Source organism: Diadema setosum, chromosome 18, assembly GCF_964275005.1.
Source record: "Diadema setosum chromosome 18, eeDiaSeto1, whole genome shotgun sequence".
In the NCBI taxonomy this organism is placed as follows: Eukaryota; Metazoa; Echinodermata; class Echinoidea; order Diadematoida; family Diadematidae; genus Diadema; species Diadema setosum.
The window spans coordinates 36071822-36098260 of record NC_092702.1 but is presented as its reverse complement, the minus strand read 5'-3'; the positions used below and the strand labels follow the sequence as shown (position 1 = coordinate 36098260).

Genomic DNA, 26439 nt, shown 5'->3' with positions numbered 1-26439 from the left:
ACCCATTGAGGACGAGTCCTGAGTATACTCGGGCAGGTGTCTATGGGAAATGCGTGTTGTAGCAAAATCAGTCTGTCCTCAACGGGTTAATGGGTGGTGTTACGGTAGTGTCTTGTGCCACAATATATTCTTGGTGTAATTTTTGTCTGTTTGTTTGTTTGTTTGCTTGTTTGTTTGTTTTTGAGCACCAGTATATTGTGAAAGTGTGACAGTATAGTGTGTAATGGTATGTGGTGAATAGTAGTGTGACATGTATTGTGACGTGTCATATTGTGGGAGTGAATATTTGTATGATGTGTAATGTTCAGGGGGGGGGGATGGTGTTTAGTTGTATGGTACTGTATGTAGTTATAAGGAATGTACAAATAAGAATGTGTTACTGTCATAAGTGGTAGGGTTATGAGAGTGGCATTAGATAGTGTCTCAACATGTACAAAGAGTAGCCTCACCTGATAAAAACAGTGCAGTAATGGTGGGGAAGGTACGTACATTAATGGAAAAATTTATACATGTAAATACTTTTACCAGCCCTCCACTGACACTGTAATGTACTGCTACAACCACACAATGAACAAAGCACATCAGCTTGTAAACCTTAACCCGTTGAGGACGAGTCCCATGTATACTCGGGCAAGCGTCTATGGGAAATGTGTGTTGTAGCAAAATCAAACCGTCCTCAATGGCTTAACCAATAAGAGAAAGAAAATAGCCAATGTAAGGAGCAGGTTCTCTTCCGATTTGCACATAAAGCCAAGGCAGGGGGACGACCATCTTTTGGCAGTGATAATCTCAGCCTGCAGATGGCATACTGATACCACACTCCACCCAATGAATCTGTTGGGCTTTGGGAAAGACCCTGATTGGTTTTGGTCTGACGACTTGATTAGAACCATTAATCGGGGGAAACTCACACTTATCTCCAGCCTTCCCAGGTGTCAAGTCATTCCCATGAGCCCTCCATCTCATCCCTGTTACCTCCATGTTGCTTTCTCCCTCGGTGTCATTATTCCTCATTATTAGATCATCTCTTTTCCATGAGGATTACACTCATCCACACCTATACCCACACACACACACACACACACACACACACACCATCACAGCTACACACACACACATACACACATATACACACATACCCTCCACCTTTATATCATATGCAAGCACATTAACCTATGACATACATGGATGCGGTTTGCATACCAGTACAAACAATGTACGTCAGATCACGAGGGAGAATTTCTCCATACAATCATAGAATGATTAGCACGGAAAATGTTCGCTAGCTAGTTCTCACTACCAAGGAAACATTTCTAAGAACTTGACATTACATTCTGTTGATAAATGCTTCACAAAATCTTCAAATAACAGACCTGCAGAAATCCCATTCCCATATTAAAAAGTGTATGCATACCATAACGGGCAATACATACACAGTAGGCGTTTTCACATCAGCCCGATAAAAATCCAAGCTCGAGATATTTTTCGCGATTGTGAATTAGCGTGCTATTTCATTTCTTATTCACATCAGCCCGAAGAGAATTAGCTCGAAATTTTTTCGAGCAAAGTCAACAGCTGAGCATGAGCAAACAGCATCAGTAATGTGTGCACTTTCAAAAATTTCTCATGCTTTGTATGCAGTTTGCCTCAATCGATCGGGTCACACATGCTAGGCATTATGGGATGCATTGCGCTAATTTCTTGAGGCGTTTTCATATTATTAAATAGCGCGCTAGTTCGCCAGTTATCCCGCTATTTCACAAATTTCCCGAGTTGGACTCAAGAAATTTTCTCGACCAGAGCGATACAATTAGCGCACTAATTTGTGTTCACATTATCAAATAGCGCGTTATTTCGTGATTGGGTTAATTTCCCAAGTCAGAAAATAGCGCGCTATTTTGAAACATCGGCTGATGTGAAAACGCCTATTGATGCTAGATTGAAAATGGTGCATGGAATAAGGCTAATATTATGTACATTTATTAGTCACACTTCAATGTTGATATGAATTCATTAGATTAAATTCTCAGCAATTGCACATCAGTCAAATTATGAACCAATCACCTGAGATACACATTTGTGACTGCTTTTTCTATGCTCTAAAATGATGGAAGACACAAAATTCAATAGCAGTATGATTCAAACAGCAGTACTCATGGTGTTCCAGAACAAATGAAAACTATCCCATCTCCAGACAAAACAGATCATTCAAAGATTGTTGTTTTTTCCATTCACACTATGAATTAAAAAACATAACTACTGCTGACAAAGGATTTTTGACTTCCAGTGTGGTTGACAAACAATCAGAACAGACCACTTACAGACCAAAGATGAAAAAAAAAAAAGATCTACCTTTCTATGGTGCTTTTTTTCCATTTCTTTCACTAATCTAAAATGTTACAGAAACTTACCAACTAAATTCTACATGAGAGCAATATCATTTTTTGCTAAAAGAGTACAATACTGAGTTTTGATAATCATGGAAAGCTGCAAACTTTCTGAAAATATCTCCGAATTACACCAGACTGAATTTCAAATGATTTTTCTCTTTTCTTTTCTTGTTTTCTCTTAAACAGGTGGCAGGCATCAAGGCTACTGGGCCTCCTTCATATCAGCCGCAAGGAACACGGTGCTTTCATCTTCCAGTGGGACAAAGAGAGAGAGAGAGATGGGACCTTACAAGATACTTCCCCAGCCCCTCCCCATGACTTCTACGTTAAAAGCTATGATAAAACATGCCTGATACAGGGTTAAGAGTGGAGAGGGAAGAAAGGGGGGGGGGGGGGGTAAGGGATAGAGGTTACTTTGAGATCAGTCTGTTATCCTTTCGTAATTTTTTTCAATCTTGCTTTGTTTGACAATAGTGTAAGATGACGCGTCTACACAAAATTAGACGAAGCATCACTGCTACAAGCTATTATTTTATGAAATTATATGCAACTCAACACCCTTCCCACTCAAGATGAGGATAGGTGGAGGGAACCAATCACCCACTAGATGTGACAGATTCATCCACATGATACAAGCCAAATCTTATATCATCCAAGAACAACACCAGTATCTTTTCCAAAAGTGCCTTCCAGCTGATAGAAGGCTACATGTCGTTGGAAAATATTCAGTTCCTTTTGCCCAGATATAAGCCACTATTTTGATAGCAAACACGGAATTGTCTTGTGAATTCTTGTTTTGTTGACTGCAATTATTACGGTCATGTCACAATATGCACTGCTGTGTTAGACTGACATGTTGCATTACGTATCTTCTAGACATTTTTGTCCACGAGCACAAAGTGTTATTCTTGTGAGGAAAACAACGGAAACAAGAACAATAACAGGATATGCATTCATGCAAAATGAGACAAATATTTCATAATGTCATGATTTAGCAAATGACACAGGTCAATTAACATTATTAATCATTGGTTTAAGAAAACAGCCATAGTTGTCACAAGATTGTGATACCACTTGCTTCATACTCCCTATCTCTTTTGTCAATAGATTCACTCTTATTTAAACAATTGATAATGACTTTTGATGATGAGTACAGGATACTACTGTAAGATAAAAGGTATAGATATTTACTTTCTCTTTTTTTTTTTTGAGTACTCATGATTATTCGAAATTTTAATGTTATGTTCTGTGGCAAAAGACAATGAAATAAAATTAAATCGAATTGAATTGAATCAAACAACCGAAAGGTTTCATATTCAATAATTCGAAATCATATTAAAAGTGGCATTACTGAAATCAAAACAAAGAATTATATCAATTTGCAGGAGGGTCAAAATTGATCCTACAAATCCCACACAGCTACTCTTAGCATAGCCCCAAATCGCAGAACTATACTTATTTCTTACAAATCACATAACTTCAGCATCAGTTTCTAAGCAAAGTGGAGTGAGCACCTTGATTACAAAACCTCCTTCTGGGGGCAAAGAAAACTCTCTAGTTAGGCGGTCTAACCCAACCTCAGTGCCACTTGTGGTCAGCGCGTACGCCTCCTCTGCCGGTTTCCCCTCCATTTGGGCAAAAAAAGCAACATTTTAAACCAGAAGGAGGCTCAAGTACACACTCCACCTAGATCAAACAAGGTGGATGGTCTGAGAAAGTAAAACATCCGAATGGCAGTCTACCCTCTTTCCCCTCCACCTCCGCACTCTCTCCTCGGCAAAGGGAAGCTGGCACTGACAGTCTGGAGGGGGAAGGGGGAGGGGGATGTTGGGGAAATAAGGAGCAGAGACAACATCACTTCAGCTTGGGTTCGGAATAGCTCCATCATCTCCCACTCTTAACTCTTTCCTTCTCTTTGCTTTAATCTCCAGATGCTGTCTGACCACCAAAGTTACCTCTCCCATTCCAAGCATGTATGTGTTGTCTCTTTAAGTGCATCTTCATCAGACTACTGTATACGCCATATATTTCGCGAGTCTAAATTTTCGCGAATCGGGAATTCCCAACAATTTCGCGAGTGGTTAAATTCGCGATTGTGGAGTCCTGTACTGAACGGAGATTTATGTACACGCGTACGTCACATAACATTGAGAATAGAGTTGATATTTTCGTGTGTCTTTAATTTCGCGAATAGCACCCGACTCGCGAAATTTGCAAAAATAAAAACCTCGCAAAATATTTGGCGTATACAGTATCAGATGGGGCTCATTCTCATGTAATTTCTTCCTTCTGCTCATGTACTTATATCATAATACCCGATCTGATAAACAACAATACTAGAGCACTACCATTCAATGATAAGTATATTCCTTGGGCTTAATATTTTTTTTTTTTTTTTAAACACGGTTCTTTCCTGTGTATGCTTCCCAACCCCAGCATTCCTATTTCCCTGCTAGATTTGTAGCCAAATTTCTCACCAGGTGACCATGTTCAAGTTTGCTGTAATAAGTATTTAGCATAATGTAATCACACAAAAAGAATGGCAGAGGTTTCATCAAAACTGGAGTGATGTGAATAGTACTTTACAGAGAAAAAAACTAAAAACTGTGAGCATATGAGAATGTTACACATGACTTACCAAATCCATTAACATTTGTGTCAAAAAAAAACTTATTTAGTAGGGCAATTTGTCAATCAATTGCAATAACAATTTATTTATCTACTCTTCCCACATTATTACTTATTACTTTGGAATTCTGCATTCTTCAAAAACACTAAAATCTGAAATACTTCGTCTGATGACTCTCTGCCTCTCTCTCTGAGTCTTTCTTGCACTCTCTCTTTCTCTCTGCAGTTCTTTTCTCCTTTCTATTGGACATTTTTAAAACCTCTGGTACTGATTGATCACAGAGAGGCCGCCCCCAGAAGGTCAAGCGAGACTGCACTAGGGGTCAAGTGCTTTCGGTAAGGCCAGTCCCCGGCACTCACAGAGAACATGATGGATTATTCACAGTTGACCCGATACAAACATTTTCTCTTTCTCATCAAATGGGGGAAGACTCAACCCAAACTTCTGCTATCCTTTCTCCCCCACCCAGCACTGTAGCTTCCTTTAGCATCTTTCCATCTCTTTTTTTTTTCTTCTTCTTCTTTTTCCAACTCCTCATATTCTTAGCCATTTTTTTTTATCCCTTTTTTTTTAGGGGGGTAGGAGTTGAGGCTTTCTGGTACTGTTGACCTCTATAAAATGAAGGAATCAGTAAATTTCACAATATTTCATATATGAATTCAGACAAAATGATTTTGTATTTATGGAGAGTAAAGTGCAGGGTAGGTCGATACAGAGGCGATACGATCCCAACAGGTAAACACAGTTTCTCACACACCCTCAAATGCATAAGCACACTGAAAAGGCCTCAGACCTTTCAAAGATTTTCAAGGTACTATACACAGCCAGCAATTTTGGGCTGAAGTATTAACCTGTAAAGACAGAGAAAAGAGCTTTCTTGACTCAGCAAACAATGATTTTCTAAGAAATAAGCCAAGAGCAAGTTGACAGGTTTATCGTAACAAAATGATAGGATTAAAAGTAAATATATTAATAATATTTTGTTGTGGGAAATAGTCACAAAGAAGAACTTCTTTCATTACATCATTTTAAAGATATCTATCCATTACACATATCTATGTTGCTGATTACTAATACCCCAGGCCTGTAATACCCATAAAACTAAAAAATGCCATCTTACCTGCACATGATTTCGTGGGTGAGTAGTACACGACACATTTCTGGATTCTTGTCTTGTCCTTCGTAGATAATAGCCTGCATAAAGATGAGGAAAAGAACATCAATTAATTAATTTATGAATTCAGAATAAATTTTCAAAACAATAACAGATATATTGAAGTCAATTTTTCTTCTTACAATACACAGAAAATACAGGAAAGAAAACAATGGATGTACATTATTATCACTAATGAAAGCAAAAACAAAAGATACAACGTAACTGCATTACTTCAACTGCCCCATACCCATGATGACATTGTGCAGCAAGTCATAACCATAACAAATTATAAGCTTTAGAAGAGCCAATTTGATCTTACACGAAAATAACAAAAACACATTTCTGGACAAAAATTGACCAAAACATAAACAAACTTTCACTAATGTACATGTGTGCCATGTGATATATCCACAATATGTATTTAAGTAAACATACCATCACTGGCAAACATGATGAAAAGATAAGAATCACACATTTCATTTTGAAGAACTCTTTGATAAGCAACCATACCAAAGAGTACATTACATTTTCTGTCACACAGTCATTGCATCTTTAACAAAAGAAAAGCACGTAGATCATGATTCACAGTTCATACAGGAAATTTCATGATTTCCCGTCAAATCCATGAAATGTCTCCTGGTGCAGAGATGAGCACAGATACTTCTCATAAACACACATCCCCTGGCCCATTTGACAAATTTGATTTTATGCTTGAAAAGTTCTCATTAGGAGGGACGGCACACATTCATTTACCGTCTATTCCCTCTACATACAGTTTAACACACACACACACACACATGCATGCACAGACACAAAACACACACACACACACCCCCACTCTCTCTTTCTCTCTTTTTTTTTTTTTCGCGGACAGTGCTATAGACACTTCTTCATGTCTTTTTCCCACATCGATAAGCACATCTTATGTGCAAGATTGTTACACAACCATGAAGAAAAATGCCCATCTTTCTGTGCTGGCTTCAGAGCCCATAGTTCAGCCTGTGCTCTGAGGTTGTGTATGAGGGATGCCCTTGCACGTGACTTGTATGATCTTCCGATCTCGGGGCACAATGGATCGCACTCTGAATTCAGAAGACTATGCAGCGGACAGAGGAAACAGAGTGCAAAGTAGTCTAGCTTCTGGACTGTTTATTTTTTCCCACCATCGTAATATCAGGACACGCGCTACCTTCAGATCAAGCCCAGTACTGTCACATTCAAGAAAGACTATCCACTAAAGGGCTTTTTACACTTGTAAATTTTTGCTTAGCCCCGGACTATCGGTGGGGCTAAGGGGGGGCCTTAGCCCCACCGATAGTACGGGACTATCCTTAGCCCACTTTCTGTTTACACTCGTTTTTGCCAAAGTGGGCTAGCCCCACCGATAGTACGGTACTATCTGGCCCTGCAAAATAGCAGGGGTTAGCACCGCAATTGCGGTGCTAGCACCGCAATTGCGGTGCCAAGCAAATGAGTGTAAACAGAACGAAAAAATAATCCTGGGCTAAGCGACGGAGACGAAGTGCGACCCTCACTGACCAATCAGAAACGAGGTAATCAAGTGCTGCCGGTGCGTGCGTGTACGTGTACAGTACACAGCGTAATTATGAATATTCATGTGGTTTGGAAAGTCCGGGGCTAAGAAAGACGAGTGTAAAAAGGTCAGTTTTCTCCTTAGCCCCGGACAAGAGATAGTACGGGACTAATTGGCGAGTGTAAAAAGCTGAAAAAATTGGTACGGGACTAACGATAGTCCTGGGTCAGAGAAAGTCCGGGGTTAAGAAACACAAGTGTAAAAAGCCCTTAAAATCACAATCTAGACTCATTTGCTCCTGCCGTACAACTCCCAGCCCTCTCCCCCCCCCCCCCCCAAAAAAAAGAAAAAAAATCAAATACACAATTTCTCCCTTTCATGACAAAAGATACCATTGTATAATCCTTTCCTGAACTTTTAACCCCTGTTACAGCTGAGAATACTGGTCTAGATTATTTCTTCTTTTTTCTCTGGTGGTAAAATCCTCAATGATTACACTACCACAAATGTTTTGACCAATGAAAAGTGTGTGTTGTGCTATCCTTTGATAAAAACAGGTAAGCAAATAAAATAAGGGGGAAAAAAAGTTAAAAAGTTCAGAATCAAGACTAAGCAGGAAGGGGTATGGATGTTAATGAGTGCTGATGATCAAGCTGCGTGCTACTCAGCCATGTAACCAAGCATGACATGCTCTCATCTCTCTACCCCGCCTCCTCCTTAACAGCGTCTTCACGGGCCGCACTCAGCCCTGCTAACATCGTTAGGCCCGGGATCAGCCCACCCCATTCATGCGGTGCACAAAAATCCAGGACGCGAGAACTTCGTAGCCATGGAAATACAGCATCCAAAGAAGGGGGATTCCTACCATCACAGTAATGCATCTCCATTGTACCAAAGCACTTTGTGACCAGGGATAAAGTGACGATACCACCTCTTGGACGATAGTGTTAATGGAAAGTGCATATCAAATCCCTCTATCATTAGTCAGCGGCCATATGGCAGAATATAACTGGAAGGAATTCATGACAGTCATTCAGCAACTTGGACAAAATCCTGATTTTAACGCTTGAAAATCATTTTTTGCCATGACACACAAGATAGCACAAAAAGAAGCACCTACTTTCTTCTCTTTCGTTCCACAGCAAACACGCTTTTTACTGCTACATGATATATGGCGTATAGTCTATAATATTTCACATCATATTTCACTACATAATCAACTTTAAGGTTATTAATGCTTACCAAATTTGGCAGTTAGTTGTGTTTAATAACCCGGACAGTGATATGTGCTGACTGACCTTACTGGCTACCACACTTGTCGCTCTGTCCACTGAGACTGACACACAGCAGTGAATAATTAACAATAACTACAAATGTTCATGCTCTAGCAGTATCCAAATTCATGCATGACAGTCCTTGATTAATCCGTCTCATCCCTACTTGATAACCTCCATCAATTAATAATGTAGGTTCTGCCTTTCCTTAACAGCAGCTTTCCATTTCTTGACTTTTAACACATCAACTGTAATAACCACTCTCTTGTTGTTGTTGTTTTTAAACCTACAGGATTTCCAGTGTAAACAAAACTGCATCTGTAGGAGCCAAATTTATGTAACCATACATAAAATCAATCATACTAGCTTTCAAAACTAAATGCAAAATTTCTCACACAACTATTGGATTCATGTATGGGATAATCAAATTGAATGAGATATGGATAATCAGTCTGCATATTTATATTACATACCAATCATGAGATACCCACACTGCATATGTCTTACTTAAGCCGTTGAAGACTAGTCCCGAGTATACCCAGGCAGGTGTCTATGGGAAGCGTGCACATCCTCAACTGGTTACTGAGTATCCATTACAGCAATCATGACTACAATAGCTTGCTGATACATATTAAGCTTTTGGTGTGATTCACCTCATTGGAAATTCATTCATACACAAAGGTTAAGGCAGCACATAGAGATGACACATCAATTGATTGCTGCTTTATCATCATTGTTTATATCACAAAGACCAGAATACATGAAAATGAGCAACAACTAGCAATTTGTTTACACTGCACATCTGATCTGATCAGATCAGATCAACACCAAGCTATCACTGAAGGTATTGTTTTCAGTTTGAAACAAAACTCCTCTGAAGTTTGCATTTACAATATTTTGCATATATGCTAAGGATAAAATAAAATGTTGATCTTGCTTGCATCAAGCCCTCTGCATCATTTTCCAAATTCCTATCTAGGGTGTTTTTGTTTTGTTTTGTTTTGTTTTGTTTTGTTCTGTTTTGTATTTTGTTTTTTGGTTTTTTTTACAAAGATGATGCACTGGTATGATTAAAAGGCACATCTGCTCACATTAGTAATAGGTCTTTTCACATAAGCATGACCTTTGGCAACTTAATTCCACCCATCAAAGTCTGGAAAATACATTGCAACATGTTTTGGTTTCTACACTCTTGTTTTATCATGTGTTGATGAAATTCAAGTGAAAGGGTCTGTTTATCTCTTCAAATCTGACTCTCATCCAAATAAATGACAAAATTATCATTGGCTGCAAATTGCTCTGAAAAGTGGAAAATCAATTGCCATTCAGGTTTTGACATATAATCATCCACGTTCATACAACCTCAAGCAATTTGTACCAATCCCATATTACAACAGGTCTTTTAATCCAACACTGATAATCTCTATTTCCTGTCTTTTTCATCCACTTTCTTTGTTCTTTTTCCCTCTTTTTTTTTCTTCACGCATGACATTCCATCTTGATTTTGAGGCATTTTTCCCCCAATGCCTAGGAAAGCTGTGAGTAGTTCAGGGAGAGGTGAATTATAAAGACAGTCTGATTCTAATTAAAATGCGCTGCTATCAGTCAGGTGCAATAAGGCTCCCAGCCCCTGACTGATGCCTTCAAACTCGTTAAGCAGCACCAGGCGAAGGAAAGGATGAAGAGGAATACACTCTTGGATGCTCGGGACTCACACCTGTTTGTATTTCAGACCTGTAGCAGCACTACTGCTTGGCAAGAAATCACCCTCTCATCGCAGGAGTCATACAGAAGTTAATACTACCCCGTTGCATAGCTCTTGTAACCACGCATTCAACTCGGTATTTACGACAACATACAAGATGCTAACACAACAACAATGTGCTTGCAAGACACTACCTTGGCTTATTCTCCTCATTAGAATAAATCTTGAGATTCTTCATGAAATTCAAACAAGAAAACAGAAGCAATGAATGATCTGATAAAGAAGTTAGAATTAATTGTCTTTGTCCTACCCTACAAATGCAAAAGTCGTGACTTTCCTCAACTTAAGACAGTGCGGGAACATCTCGGGTGAGATAGCAGCGATTTCATCAACAGTAAGTTAAGAAATATATATCCTCAGAAATCAAGTCTGATAGTACTTAGTATTATGTTTTAGATATCATTTTTTTTTTAAATCTTAGGAAGGCCATGAAAACAAATTCCAGCTTGATGAAGTTTATGCCCAAGTAAAAACTGCTCACCAGTTCAACATTCAACATGTTAAAATCTTTGTACAATACTGACATTGATTCTCTTACCTGAAGATGATATAAGGAGACCATTGGTGGATGTTTTAACAATAATAGTGTCGCAGCATTGTAATTGGGTGAATTCAATTGAGTTTATTCTTCATAGGCTGGGGGGGGGGGGGGGGGTATGCAGTCTTTAGAAATGTGGTGGAAATACTTGTTGCCACATGTGGAACCAAAGCGCCATACGATCAAATATTAACATCTCAATAAAAGTAATACTTGGCCATCACTTTAAGCCTTGCTCCTAAAAGGAAACTTTACGGAATGAAGGAGTACCCATTGGTAGAAACATTCAGCACAGGGGTAAGGATTGACAGATATTCTTAAGTGCTCCCTTGAAAATGGTGCTAAATACAAGATGTACAGACAAAGAGAAATAAGAATGAATAAATGCATAGAAAGTGGCCAGCCTAATAGGTCCCTCTGGTGAATGGACATCCATTTTAGTCAGGTCTTTTTCTCGCAAGAGTCAGCCCCCTTTGGTGATGAGGTGACACCTAATTATGGGCCAGCCTGCTGCATAATATCATGGACATTGGGAAGGAGCAAGCTTCAAGAAGGAGAGCAACAATTACAAAATTTGGCAGGTATTTTAGCAGTCCCAGAGGCATCATTAGTGATGCCAAAAGCTACTGGTGTGTGCCCCTCCAGTTCCGCTCCACTGCACCTGGGTCTCTCGTTCAAGAGGGCCTGCCAACCGTGGACATTTTTTGACATCAACTATATTTCATGATCTTAATTTATTTGCTCAAATCTAGATTGCAGCTTATCTGCACATTTTGCAAGGTTTACATCGGACTTAAAGGTCCAGATCAGGTGGAGCAAAAACTTGATATTCATACAAATTTGAATAAACAGCATTACCAAATAATTCCAGTAGTACCACAACACAAAGAATAAAGCACTATCTTCCATGTCATCATTTCATTGAAAATGATTTAATTGAAAAAATATTGAAACAGGACTGACAAGCTCATAATTTTTTTAATCTAATCAGATTTTTTTTTAATTAATCTAATCTCCCATTCTAAGCTTTATGTGAGTATGAAGGGAGTATGGGTATATCTTGTATATAAAGAATTGCAATGACTAACAATGTGATACATGAGTATCAATGTACCATGATACATGTTTGATTTTGCTTGATCTTGTTGCTCAATCTCTCTTTCTTTCTTTATATATTTACACACTTGCACGTTGCTATCCAAGAGTAATTGTGTAATATGATAAATACAAGTGAAAATTAGGAATCACAAACTTAGGTATATGTATACATGTATCTGTCTTTGTATTATTGTTCATAATTACTGTTTAGTTGCAGATGAATGAGTACACACAACAAATAAACAGGAAGTTTGTTCAAATTGCACACAAACTGCCTATTTTGTGCTAATTTAAGTTTCTCCATGTAAATTGGACGCTAACATTTAATCATCTTTAGCTTTAATGATGAATAAGGTTTTCGGACTATGCAAAATTATTGACCAATTTTCCATGCTGACTTCAAGCACCTCTGATGCACAACTTAACCCGCTGAAGATGAGTCTCGAGTATACTCGGGCAGTTGCTTATGGGAAATGCGTGTTGTAGAAAAGTCAGGCCATCCTCAATGGGTTAAATCCTGTGCTGGGTTTAAACTTACCTTGAAGAATAATCTTGACAAAAGAACAAATATCGTGCAACAAACTGCCTCTTGCAACTCTTGCAGTGGGCTGACATGGATGCCTCAAATTGTCTACCCTCTCCAAAAATGCAAAATCAGACCATCAAGAAAGAGAATTGAAATACAGGTCTTGCGAGTGATGAGAGGAGGGAAAGGGAGACAGTGACAGGCACGCTTGGGTGCTCACAACGCCACACAAAATGGCCAGTCTATTCGGCGGTTGGTCGTGACTCACTTTCAAGGGTCTCTCGTTAAATTAGTCTCAAACGTCCATCCCCATTTCGGTTGGAAACAACATCTGAGTCAATGAATCCATGAACTGTGTCGCAGACTACCTAGATGGAGCTTCAGAACATAGCTGAAATTAAATCACCCACATTCTCAGTGATAAAGGGAAAGAAATGTCCCAAAAAATCTGTCAATACGTTGATATGTGGTCTACTACTTGTAGACTACTCAGGGCGCGTTTATCCACGGCCTAGAAAAATTGAAATCTTGATCAAACATGACACGCTGTGTTCACAACTCCACAAATTATGCTAATTACACATCATGACAAAATTGCCCGCCGCGCCGTACCAGTGCAACCAAATGTGCAGTGAAGAAGCAGAAGTCTGGCTGCGGAATCTCGAACCTCAGCAATCCGTTTTTTCTCTGGGAATGAAGAAACCATTCCCAGGACTGCTATTGAAGAAGTAGAGAACTTTGCCTTCTAAGACACTTTACAAAAATAAGGCATGGGTATGTTGCAGAGAAGTTCCACGAAGCATTGAATTAAGAATTAGGAAATGGCAACTATTTAGTTGAGTCTAAAACTGTGTCATCACTTCAAGTTAATATGGTCACCGAGGATGTCATACAGCATGAACTTTGGTTCACATAACTACATTGATGTCTGTGCTGGATGCACATTTTACGTAGGCCTACATACACTTTTAGTCAATTTTGCCTTGTAGGCCTACCAAGCAGGGAGGTGACCTCCCTGATTCAAACGTATGCAACTTGTACATCTTCGTTTGCGTGTGTACAATAGTATGTGTGTGCATATACTGTTTACTTTTGTTTTCTCCTCAATTAAAACTCTACATCTGCATCTTTTGAGATGTTGAAAGATACAAATGTACCTTTATTCTGTCGGGAGTAACCAGCGTTATAACTTTCACACTTTCTAGTTCTACCACATAGCACAGGTACATTGGCTCATGACCGTTAAGTCATATAATTGCCTGTAAATTTTTGAACACAAGACTGTGAGGGTCGGAGGTTGGTTGGTGGGGGGGGGGGGGTGTATCCTGGTGCACGCATGGTGTCCCAAGACAATAATTGTAATGCAAATAGACCACTGGGTTTATCCATACAGATGAGGGGGTTAATGATAACCATCCATCATCTAGCAGGAGTCTGGGCTTACTGCTACAGCCATCTCACAGCCATCTCGTCTTAGCAGGTTGCAGCACTATTTGTATCCAGACTACCCAAACCACAGGCTACTGTGACGTTCTAGTTCATAAGTGCTACCTCGTAACAACACACAGGTCAGAATGTTGCAACAACACTGCTCCCATCCTGTCGTCATGGGCTGTTGTGATCAGTTTCTCCACTCTATCTGTGATTTGGTGATATAATATCTATTTTATAGCATATTTACTCAACATTGTCACTGTTTCACAGGGTAGAACACAAAGTTCTCTTCATTCGAGTCCTCGGTTGCTCATAATTTACGTAATTGTTTAGATCTATTTGGGTTCCAGAATTTCCAACAGCTCCTTAATTCATTTATTCATACATTTTGTTAACAATCTTTGCCCTGTATTTCTCAGAAATGTTTAACAACATGATTTATCAAATTTATAGACCTACTTTGCATAAAGGATGGAAATAGACATGACTGAAATGAATTAATTTGAATTGGAATAAATTAAATTAAAATCCATCCAAATCCTCCATCTATAATTGATTCTGGAATTGGCATAAAATGTTAAAGCCTAAAGATCCTGTTTGACTCAAATTGGCATTTGTGTGTGTGTGTGTGTGTGTGTGAATATCTCTCTTTTATGCACGTTCAAATGGAATTAGACCCTAGTTCCAGACCCTGAACTTATATGCAGTGAAACGCAGAGGTGCCAATCTAGATTATGATTTGTACAGTGAAAATTCCCCAGGTTATGATGGGTTGGTAACATCCGGATCTACCTATACAGTATACATTGGGCAGAGTGTTTATTCTACAGACAAACTCAAGTAACTAACAGGTTGGCCATTTTCGAATAACGCCATTCTGATTTATGCGGGAATTATGGTTCAAGTTTCGTCACATTTTTCCACGCCACGAACACACAGTTTGCCAAGCGCTTAGTTATACCAATTACTTACATTGCATCTGTTTCCTTACAGAGTTCACTGGATAATAATGAAGTAAGACGTGTGCTGCTATCTTCTGTAGATCATGATTAGCACCAAGAGAGCAGGCTGCAGGGACATCACTACCACTCTTTGGTACCACTCAACACCTAGCTTTGCTGGACAAGATCTCATCCCATTGCATTCGATCAGCTGGTTCTGTGGTACCGAACACGCCTCGAGCTCTATAGAATGGGCCCGTAACCGGTGCGGTACACGTTTACGATAATTCAGTTCTCTTTCGTCGTGCAAGTTTCCCATGCAAGTTGTACGTACCGAAAAACTCTGTCACAGTTCCGCGTGCCAGTGCAAACGACGGCGCGTGAATGTCACACATACAAAATTCATCGCGTTGTGCTATCGTATAGGGCACTTTACTAAGTACTGCGCAAACTGTAGGTCGAAAATGAAGAATTTATGGCAGAATGATTCATTCATGTGATTTTATAACGACTTAACTGCACTTGGACGCTTACAATTTTAGTTATGCACAAATTGTTCCAATTCAGACTATAGCAATGATAAATAAATTAACCCAAAGTCAAATATCACTTTTGTCTCAGTAACTTTTTGCAAGTGTTGTGTTCTGATAACTTCCCAAACCAACTATTGCTTTTGTTTTAATTGTTTATTTGTTTGTTTTACTTTTTTGGGGGTGGGGGGGGGGGGGGGTGGGACGCATTGAAGTAACTAGCACTGTGATAGCGACAGACCGAAACTTTACGCGAAGCTCCATCTGTCGTTAGCACAGGGGAAGGGGAGAGGAAAGAAGGAACACAAAGTTGGAAGGGAAATTACTGTTGGAGACCAACACACGACTATTTCAGAATTAACGTCAGGAAATATAAACACACCTTCAACTTTAAGACGGAGACAGTTTTTAAGCTTAAAAAACAACAACAAACATTAAAATGCTGCACACGGCGTACGGAGATCACTGCCTAGCAGTAAACACGATGCCATCGGCAGTAGTACAATGCGCATGCGCACAACAATAAACTTCTGACCAATCAAAGCAGAGTATTTGCGAGGCGTAGGCGATAGCCTATCATAACTTCGCAAGATAGCTATCTACCTATAATATAGCTGAAGGTATATTTAAGTGAATTCTTCACAGAGCGCTCTTACTCCGAGAAGAAGATAGATATGAACATAAACATGAAAAAGCAAACAACTTAAAAAAAAAAGATAGTTCGAGTAAAATGCAATCTGACAGTTGCCGTACGAACATGAGAATCAAGAAGTTTCGCGTAAGATTACATCGGGAACTACGGCGGAGAGTGCTACCATTCGCTGAATCAATTTTGAAATTTGCGCCAACCGCACTGCCAATTAGAGGCGTGCAACAATAAATATTGCTAAGCATGATAAAATAAAATCAAACTGTCCGCGGACTCTGTTGCAGTGATGTAGCGGACAGGGGCCCCGCAAATTCGTCGAATCGATGGCATTATTACGTGGAATGACGCGGCAGGGCCGGAGCTATAATTTGTAATCCGAACCAGCGTGTCCGAGTCGGGAGAATCTCCCTGTAGCTCTCGTGTGACAATTATAGGTCTTCACGCCTCGCTCCGCGATCCTGGGTCGTAGCGGGATAACCAGCCACCATTGAATCTAATTAACTTCAGTCATAACGAAGCAATCTAATTAGTACAGCCATCAGGCCTTCAGCCAATACAGACGTGTGATGCTATCCAACGTGCCGAGGATGCGGTGGCAACGACACATAGATTCTTCGGAATTCCACATTTCTTTGTCTTTTCTCTCTTTTCTTTTCCATATACCCCCCCCCCCCCATGCACAATGACATCTTGCGGGGCAGAGAGTTAACCACGAGGCGCACACGAGCTCCAATGTCAAACGGAGTCGCCCCAGAAGTAATGAACATTTTTGTGGAGGTCTGTGTTAGGTTGTTGTTTTTGTTCTCCAGACTCAGTTTGTCAACAGATAATGTTGTTAGTAAATTCTGTATTGATGAAAAAGACTCTTCGCATCTACTCAGAAGAGTTATATGATGTCTATATCATAGCAGGTAGGTGACAGCACAATGTAGGCCCCATTTATTAAAGGTTCTTTACACCCAACTTGCGTCATGGAGGAAATCGAGCTGGTCTGGTTTTTTAGGGCCATCAAAAAAAAAAAAAAAAAAAAAGTAGTGGGAGTCTGCACTTCTGAAGTAGGCCTACTAGAACGTTGCATCAAGTAATGAGGAGGGAGTGAAAATTCGTGGGGTTTTTTTTTTTTTTTTCGTTCTTTCTTTCAACGATGATTTCTACCTTCTCTCCCTGCAGTCAAGGCTCCGGAGCAGTTGCAACTTTTTGACAGATTCTTCCCCCAAGGACTACTCAGCGTGCTGTTATAGACTGCCGGTTATTCTAGGGGAGTAGTTTTTAAGCCTGGCGCGAATCGACTTTGGAAAGGTGACGGTGACATTAGTAAAACAGAGGAACATTCGAGAGGTTAACAGACTCTCGACGACAAAGTGTGTCTATAGTCGCTAATAATCAGTTCAATAAAATAGCTCTAACCGCGAGCCATCACTGATCAACTCAGAGCGTGCTCTTTGCTGGAGTTCTCGACCGAAATAAAACGACATCGACATTTATTTATATTTCCCTCTTTCTATCTATCCCACTCTCTCTATATATTTCTCTCTCTCTCTCTCTCTCTCTCTCTCTCTCTCTCTCTCTCTCTCTGTATCTCTTCTTTCACGTGATAGTGCTTTAGCTGCAGCAATGTTTATGTTCTTCCCGCGCAAAGCCCCCCCCCCCCCTCCCCTTCCAACACTGAAGCGCGCCACGCCATGTGACAGAGCGCTGACATTATAGGCGTCAAACGCACGACCAAATTGTACTCTTCATTTAGCTAGTATACGGGTATACTTTTATCGCTTGCTATGTTTTCTTTATCTTCTTAACGATGATCTTACGTGATTACTAAGCGACGATTTCCCAACACTTTATTTTTCCCCTCTCTAGTTTCAAATTTGTTTTCACTTCTACTGAGGCGGCATTACGCGCTTTTTTGCAACTGCGATTTCAGTCCCAAGTGAATAATTCCACGGTATGACGGCGAATGCGTCCATCTATTACCGCTGAAATGCAAGTCTTGCTGTCTCTGAGAGATATTAGAAGCATCCAAGTAGGTCTAATGACATTTAAGATAAATACGTACTGAATTCACAGGAATGGAGTGAGAGAGTATGCGGTTTGAAGATGTCGTTTCAATATCGACGGCATCGGTAAAAAGGTCTAGTAACGACTAATGATATACTAGCATAGCATTTCGAATTATTTTATGAGAATTGCAGGATTTCTTGGAGGTTTGCTCACCCAAGAAATATTGACATCTCACAGCACTGCAGGAATGACTGATTCTCTTTGTACAACTACAATTAGAAATTTCTATGAAAGCATGTGTGATGATAATAATTCAATTACAAGTTTATTCGCTCCAAGTCCTTTGTTTGAAATATACTTTGTATCACACTTATAGTCTTTTGTATAAGTGACTCTCTGTTTTTCACTCATAATGATTAACAACATACTATAACTCCTCATCCACGCGTCATGACGATGAGATTTATATGACAGCGTCGTGAACTAGTGAACAGGGTTCTTTTACTGAGTTCGATTTATTGCCCAGAGCGTATGTCCTATAGGACATATATACTATACATTAGTCCTTTTTTGTTTGTTTGTTCGTTTGTTTGTTTGTTTGTTTATGTCCCTTTTGACCTTATCATAGCGCATAGATGGGCTTTTAGCAATGCCGGAGTAATTAGAATGCAATACTAACAGGATTCTCTAGTGGAATAATGCCAACTTACGATGAGGACGTATAGGCCTACACTGTTAATAGGATCATAACTTCCCATATCACTCACCGCGGGCTGAGATACCAACGTTATAACAATTCCCTTGCAAACGTAAATCGTAAGGTTGCCATTTGGTTGCAGGGTTCCTCTTTCAAGTTTGTCTTTTCTCTGTTTTCATTTTTTGGGGGGATGTGTGTTTGTGTGCTTTTCACATTCTTAAATTCAGATCTCGTCACATAGTCATTTTCTTATCAATGTTACAAGAATCTTCACAAGCTTACATCAACATTGTACTCCAGTGGATTCATATAATTTCTAAATGTCACTTCTCTTTATGAGCACTGCGTCAAAAAGGAGTCTTGGAGTTTTGTTTTGTTTTTACCCACTGTGCATTGATTCACTGGATTACCATGGTGATATTAGTTTTCGAAGATACATGTAACGTTGGTGAGAAAACGACTGTGAAACAAGATCTGATGACTATTTGGGCATGACATCGCCCCATTTTGTTGGAAATATGACCAAATATGACTCTGTCCGAAACTTGGTACTTCAACAGTCATAATATATTTTAAGTATAACGAACTATTTTTTTTCGTTCACGATGGGAGTTTACCTGGCTATTGCAAAGACATTTCGTATGCCGGATATGACGTCATGTTTGTCGAAGATGTATTAAACGGGAAGTGTATCTTGCTCACTGACTCAAAGAAATCAATCGCAAGTGTAACAGGTGCCATACACACTCGACTACACGTCCCTTTCTTATAACATCGTTGTAGGACTTCATTACCAAGTGCTTGGTGGTTTGGTGAAAGGTGAACGGATAGGTAGGGCAGACTGGCCCTAGACGCGTTGCCACGCCGTTCAAACCGCATGAATTAACCTGTTTAGTAATTTATTACGAGTAAACAGGAACTAAATCATCAACAACAAAAAACAAAGGTGTTGGTAATAAAGGAGGAGACAAGGAAATACAGAAACAGTTTCCAAAAAGCACGATGATCCTGCCAACAAGCAGAGAAACATGGTATCGGAAGCTTTTCAGTGCTGGTCCGCTGGGGCTCCACAGCTAATGATCTTCTTCGCGAGCTCGCCCGCTGACTGTCGGATACGAGCCTAATTGGGAGTCACAGCAGCGTGACGCAACAGCTCGCGAGTTCTCGCGTCTGATACCACGGGCCGCCCTGCTCTGGCTACTGCACTCCGCATTCTAGCTCGACGGCCAAGGGCCTCCAACTCTCCGCGGACTTGTTAAGGGGACGTTCGCAACCAATTTTCGCGCCCACATCTCGCGAATTTCAATTGGGCCCAATGGACTCTCTCGAGGTCTACACATACGCTAGTTGAGAGAGTCCCAAATGTCCCTAATTGCGACATTTTCAAGAACTCCAAAGTCGTCTCCCTCCGATCGTTATAGGCGAGTAAGATAAACAAAGAGAAAGGGAGAAAGGAAAATAACGTGCTTTATGAAATAAACCCGTCCGTACGAGCACTCACTCCTAATTGTCTGTAGGGCCTACATTGATAGCTAGAGAGCATCTCCTATAGATACAGACCAAGGGCTACGTGTGATGAGGTACATTTCCATCATTCAGAGCAAATAGTATCACGGCAGAAGCTGCAGGCAATAAATCAACTGTGTGAATTTTTGATTTGTAATGAAAGCAGAAGCCTTGGAAACCTTTGATAATTATGAAATATTATTATGCCATCAGACTTGCAACTGCGGAGTTACAGTACAGCCTAGAGGTGCTGGAGTAATTCCAGCAAGAAATCGCGAATTTCAGAGAAAAAGAAATCATCTCTGGTGTAACCCATTGATTCATCATACTGCATGCATCAAAATTATTTGTTTTCATTGTTGAGATGTGCTAGGATGCTATTTCCCGCATTTATTACATGGGGCATAAAAAGGAAAGTTGTCAAAAGAAGAGATCTGCTGCTGATTATTTCAATATTCAGGTCTTACTCGGTAAAGCTTTGATGGTGGACATTGGCAGCACGGTCAAAAACATTGACGTGATTTGCCTTACTCGGAGTCACAGGAGAAATTCATGCATTTGTGCATTTATTTTCCATTCACAAATTTCGTTGCGCATCGTCGGCTGTCACGGAGTGTGCTGGAAATGATAGAGCAAAACAAAAAAATAAAGAGAGAGAGAGAGAGAGAGAATGAAAAATCTGCTTCGTTTGGAGAGGAAGAAACTGGGGGCTGATAATATCGCAGTGGTCATAATGGTGCAGCATGATTGTCAGACGCACATAATGCTGCGTGAAATTAGCGCGGGGGTACGACGGGCGGAATGTGTTACGGCGCTGAGTGAAAGGCGATGCGATTGGCGCGCAAACAGGTGCGGTTCGTGCGCGTCAGTGCGTGCCTTCGTCGTCGCCACCACGTCATTTATCACCCGCTCACTCCGACTCGGAAAGAAAGGGATACACGCAAGAATATCCGTCGCGAGAGCGGGGTAGGGGGATGTGGGGGGAGAGAAGATGAGTGAAGAGACTATAACTTCCTAACCAAACAAGAGACATGCAGAAGTTCATGTTTGCAGTGGGGAATATTTAGGAGTGGAATCCGAAATCCCACAACATGTTGACTTTTTCAGGGTTTTTTATGTTGTTATTGTTGTCGTCTGCCGCCCTTAATGACAGAATACTCCTACGGACTCTATTTTCCTGTTGCATACATCATTTATGCTTTCCTAAAATGACGCCGTCATTTAAGAATATCACAGTGGAATGGTTAGGCAATCGAGGTAATCGTATTTTTTTTTTTTTGGTTTATTTTTTGTTCTGCTATAAACAGAGCTGCATGTGAATTCATCATACTTCTCGTAATGACGTCTGAGCATATCTACACAGCGTTAAAACATGCATACAAACTCAATTTCTTCTCACTACCTCGATGTTACTGGACCTCGACAGAGAGAAAAAACTGTGTGACTTTACTAGCTCGTTTTGTTTCTCCGCCACCTATCTACGACTGATGCTCCCTGTGTGTGTTTAAGAGATTGAAACTCATTTGTTGCTTTTACAATGATGATGAAAAGAAGGCGACACACGAATTCAAACATGCAGCATCATTCTTTCGTATTTTGAAACACACCTGATCGCATAAATGACATGCACGTGCGTTAACGAAGTAGCAGAGTTGTTTACGCTTATTCGTCCGTTCGCGTGTTTCTTACTCTTGCTTTTTCTCTTTTAATTTCTTTCTTTATCGCTCTATCTTTCTCCATTTATCTCTTCTTCATTTCTACCACTTTATTCCTCACTGTATCTTTTACTCGATGAATGGGATTTCGTCCGAGTGGATTGACCAGTCACTGCCGTGTCTTCAAACGGACTGATCCGCCGTAAGCCGTCTACTATCTGTGCAATGGGACACGAGAAGTGCCGACCCATGCCGAGTTGACTTCCCCCGTTTGAAGCTATATAGCCAGAGCGCCACACCACATGAAAGACAACCCGACTCGATGCGGATGGCGGCGAGATGCGGGGAATCCACGCAATCTTGGAAGGATGTCGTGATGGTAAATGGCGGTCACCGCAAATACAACCCGGGAGGATGCGAGAGGAGATAGAGGTGAGGCGTGAGGATGGAGGAGGGAGGGGGGGGGGGGGGGGGTGAGATGATGGGGTAGGAGGGGGGTAGAGTTTTCGATGGGAAAGGTGGTGTCAGTATCAACGATACATTACTTCAGTGCGAAATGGCTTGCGACAACGAAGACAGTGAATGAGGAGATGAAATCGCTATGAGGAAATAAACGAAAGGGGCTATGTGATTGAACAAGCAAAATACGTTACCCAGGACATTCACAGAATCTTCTCTTTCCTCTCCCTCCCACCCCCCCCCCCCCTCCACTTTCGATCTTGTTTCAACATCAACCACTGCCACATCATCCTCGTCGTCTGTCGCATAGTGCTGGCAGGGTGTTGCATCCATCATGAATATTCACATGCGGGGATTCCGTTACGCGCAGCCAGCAGCGTCTCGTTTGAGTCCAAGTCGGTTTCAGTGACACACGGGCTGACAGTAATCGTGGATTTTTACACCTCCAATTGGTTCAATGAGGGTTACTGGATCCGGCTCATCGCCAAGCGTTCTCAACCGTCGCGTTTCCTGGATAGACTTTCATTAAGAAAGGACAGCTTCTGCGTTTGTTTTTCATCAAGGCTCACTATAGGAGTTATCCATTCTTTTACTTCCTTTCATCTTTTCTTTTCTTTTCGGCGGTGGACTCACAGTAATCTGGCAAAACACAGTCAATAGACGCTCTTAATTTGTTCAGAGACGAAAGAAATCTCTCAGCGCGAGTAAGATTTGTTTTAAGAGGCATTAGTTTTGGATACGCACACATTCTTTCGTTTCAACCTTGCCTTTCTGAATAACTGTCATAAAAATCAACAATACACATAATCATTATGGTGATATAAAGTAAGTTCCTTTCATGGCATTGTCTGCATAATATTTCACGGGTGATTATCATAGTGAATACAGTATATACACGATATTTCACGGTAAACTATTGTACGGAGAGACACCTTTCTACGCAGTGGATCGTTCCCGCCACGCCTCCTCCAACCCGTTTGAGGTAGGCCTATGTATAGTCTGCCTGTTTGAAAAGGATCCTATTATCATACTACAACTGATGTCTGATAGTCTACAGAGGAACCAATTAACAATAAAGGTTTAATTATCTTATAATTATTACGTGATAGTATTGAAGAAATTCTGCCTCCTCTATTTGCAAAACACGATGCACGATTTGGTGTCTTTCGTCACCTCTTACCAATTATGATATGAAAATATTAAACTAAAGTATTAAAACAGATATAATCTACCCTGATTATTACTTAATTACAACTTCATTACCCTCATTCATCTATATAATTGATAACTTAAACCTTCCTTTGTTGGTCAAGGTCAGTTTAATTCAGGAGATGTAATTTAAATCGCTGACATAATATGCAAAACTTCTACTCTATAGAATGTACATCATTGTGATGACTTTGATGACGTCATGGTCTCCGTTTAAGAAAGAAGAGTTCAAACTGATACCATTATCCTATCCTTCTGACCGCCAAATCCATAAATTCATAACCATGTCTGACAAATCCCGTTACATCAACTCACTTTCTGCATCTGTGAAGATAGATGAACAACTTTGGTCAAAAACCCCAAACCATCTCAGCACTAGCACGCCTATAAGATTGAATGGCCCGGTGGATGAGACACGATCTGTTTTCAATCGATTACGAACGGAAATTTGGGTGCGGGACACACTTTAAACAATATTCATTTATTCATTTTTCCCCTCTTTCCCTTGCCACCCCTCCCCCATCCCCCCTCTCTCTTTCTATCTCTCTGCCCCTGTTGAATGTGCAATGGGCGAGCATGATTTGGCCTCGACTCAACAGCAGTTAAGCGACAGTGGCAAAAGAGCGTGTCGCGCGTGAATATCACCTGTTAGTCAGTATCAATTAAATTTGGAAACTGAATATTTCCTTGGCAGTTTTGCACCAAAGCTTTCATGATGCTTCAGCATATCGCCTATCGCTTTTTTTTCTTCAGTTACTCCCCACACTACTCAGCTTAGCACACACACACATACACACACATAATATATAATACATGTGTATGTGTTTGAAATGCATGTAGTTGTTACATCATGTGCACATTGTGCAGTCTTTCATGTCTTTTATATCAATATGATTAATTTTCGATTGAACATACGCTTTTACATCAAATATCAAGGATTTACTCAAATATACGTATATATATATATATATATATATATATATATATATATATATACATATTATATAAATATATATATATATATATATATATATTCATTTATTTACTTATCTATTTATTTACTCATCTATTCATTTATGCATCTATTTACATCTATCTATATGACACATGTACATGGCACAGCCTTGATCCCCATACTCTTCTGTTGAAAGACCTTGGTAAGACTGAAAGAATAATTGGCACGAAATGGAGTACTATTGATATTCTAAACATAATCAATATGTACCTCATCCTCAGATCGTGTCAATGATATTGCCAGATGACCCCTAATCTATGAAACATCGAGGGAATTCGGTAGATTTCAGATGGGGATTGCGACCTTTAAAGGTCCAGTTTACCTTTGGGAGCAGTGATTTAAAAAAATTTCAAGATATCACATTTGATGCATATGTGTAGGTCTGTTGTATCACAAAACATCCCACCATATAACATTTTCGCAATAAAGCCTAAAATATAAGGAGATATCACTACTTTTCTTAATAAACCATAACTGTAGACGGTTTAGTCTGGAAACATTTTTTATTATAACTATTGTTCACATTTTGTGTATTCAACAATACTTAACATCGATAATACGGATTCAAATTTTAACAGTGGTTGTTTCTAACCCTAACTCACATTTTAGAACTATTTTAAAGCACTAATGCTGGGTTTTTGTTTCATCTGCAAATGGTAAATTATGCCTTTAAGCTTGTACGAAACAGATCAACATGCCTCCTCACTGAATCTTACTAGTGCGATGCTGGCGATTATGCATATCTAAATTGTACACACACACACACACACACACACACACACACACACACACACACCAACGTAAACACAGAAGACAAACCAGCTATTCTGTGAGCGCTCATCAATTAAATTATCACACCCCATATCACTAATCTACTTCCAGAAACAAGAGCCAATCATACACTAAACATGCTGCACTCAACTTCAATATCAGACGGAATTTTCGCGAAAAGCAAACTGCATCCACCATTTGAGATCAAGTTCAAATTCTAATACAGAGCTCTCCCGCGCAAAAAAAAAAAATAAATAAATAAATAAATAAAAAATTTAAAAAAATGGTGCCGCTGATAAACCACCTGACAGGACACATTAACCTCCATTAACATAACATTAACAATTAATTATAATTTGGGGTTTTACAGTATCATAATACATGCATGTAATAGCAACATATAGGGGAATGCAGCGGAAATGCTCAGGTCAATGAGCTTGATCGGTTCGCCATGATTTCCGCTGGCCTTTAACATTCGAAGCATCATCAGAGTATATCTCTGGGTCCGAGTAAGATAAGATATCCAGTCAAGAGAGGCTATAATGTTTTATGATTGTTTTTCCAAACACTGATTCTGTCAAGATAATTGCCCGGCCAAATGCTTGCAACATATCGTCAAATACAAACTGAATCAAATCAAAGGGCAAGGTTGATCATAACGAGGA

At 40.0% G+C, this 26439-nt stretch overlaps 1 protein-coding gene across 1 annotated transcript in view; it reads right to left on the bottom strand.

Annotated features, from left to right (window-relative positions):
* LOC140241327 (transcription factor COE1-like) overlaps nt 1–26439 on the bottom strand; it is a 157294-nt gene that overhangs the window by 107546 nt on the left and 23309 nt on the right. The window contains exon 5 of the mRNA XM_072321055.1: nt 6140–6213. Coding sequence (XP_072177156.1) covers nt 6140–6213 — 74 coding nt within the window. The remainder of the gene's footprint in view (nt 1–6139; nt 6214–26439) is intronic.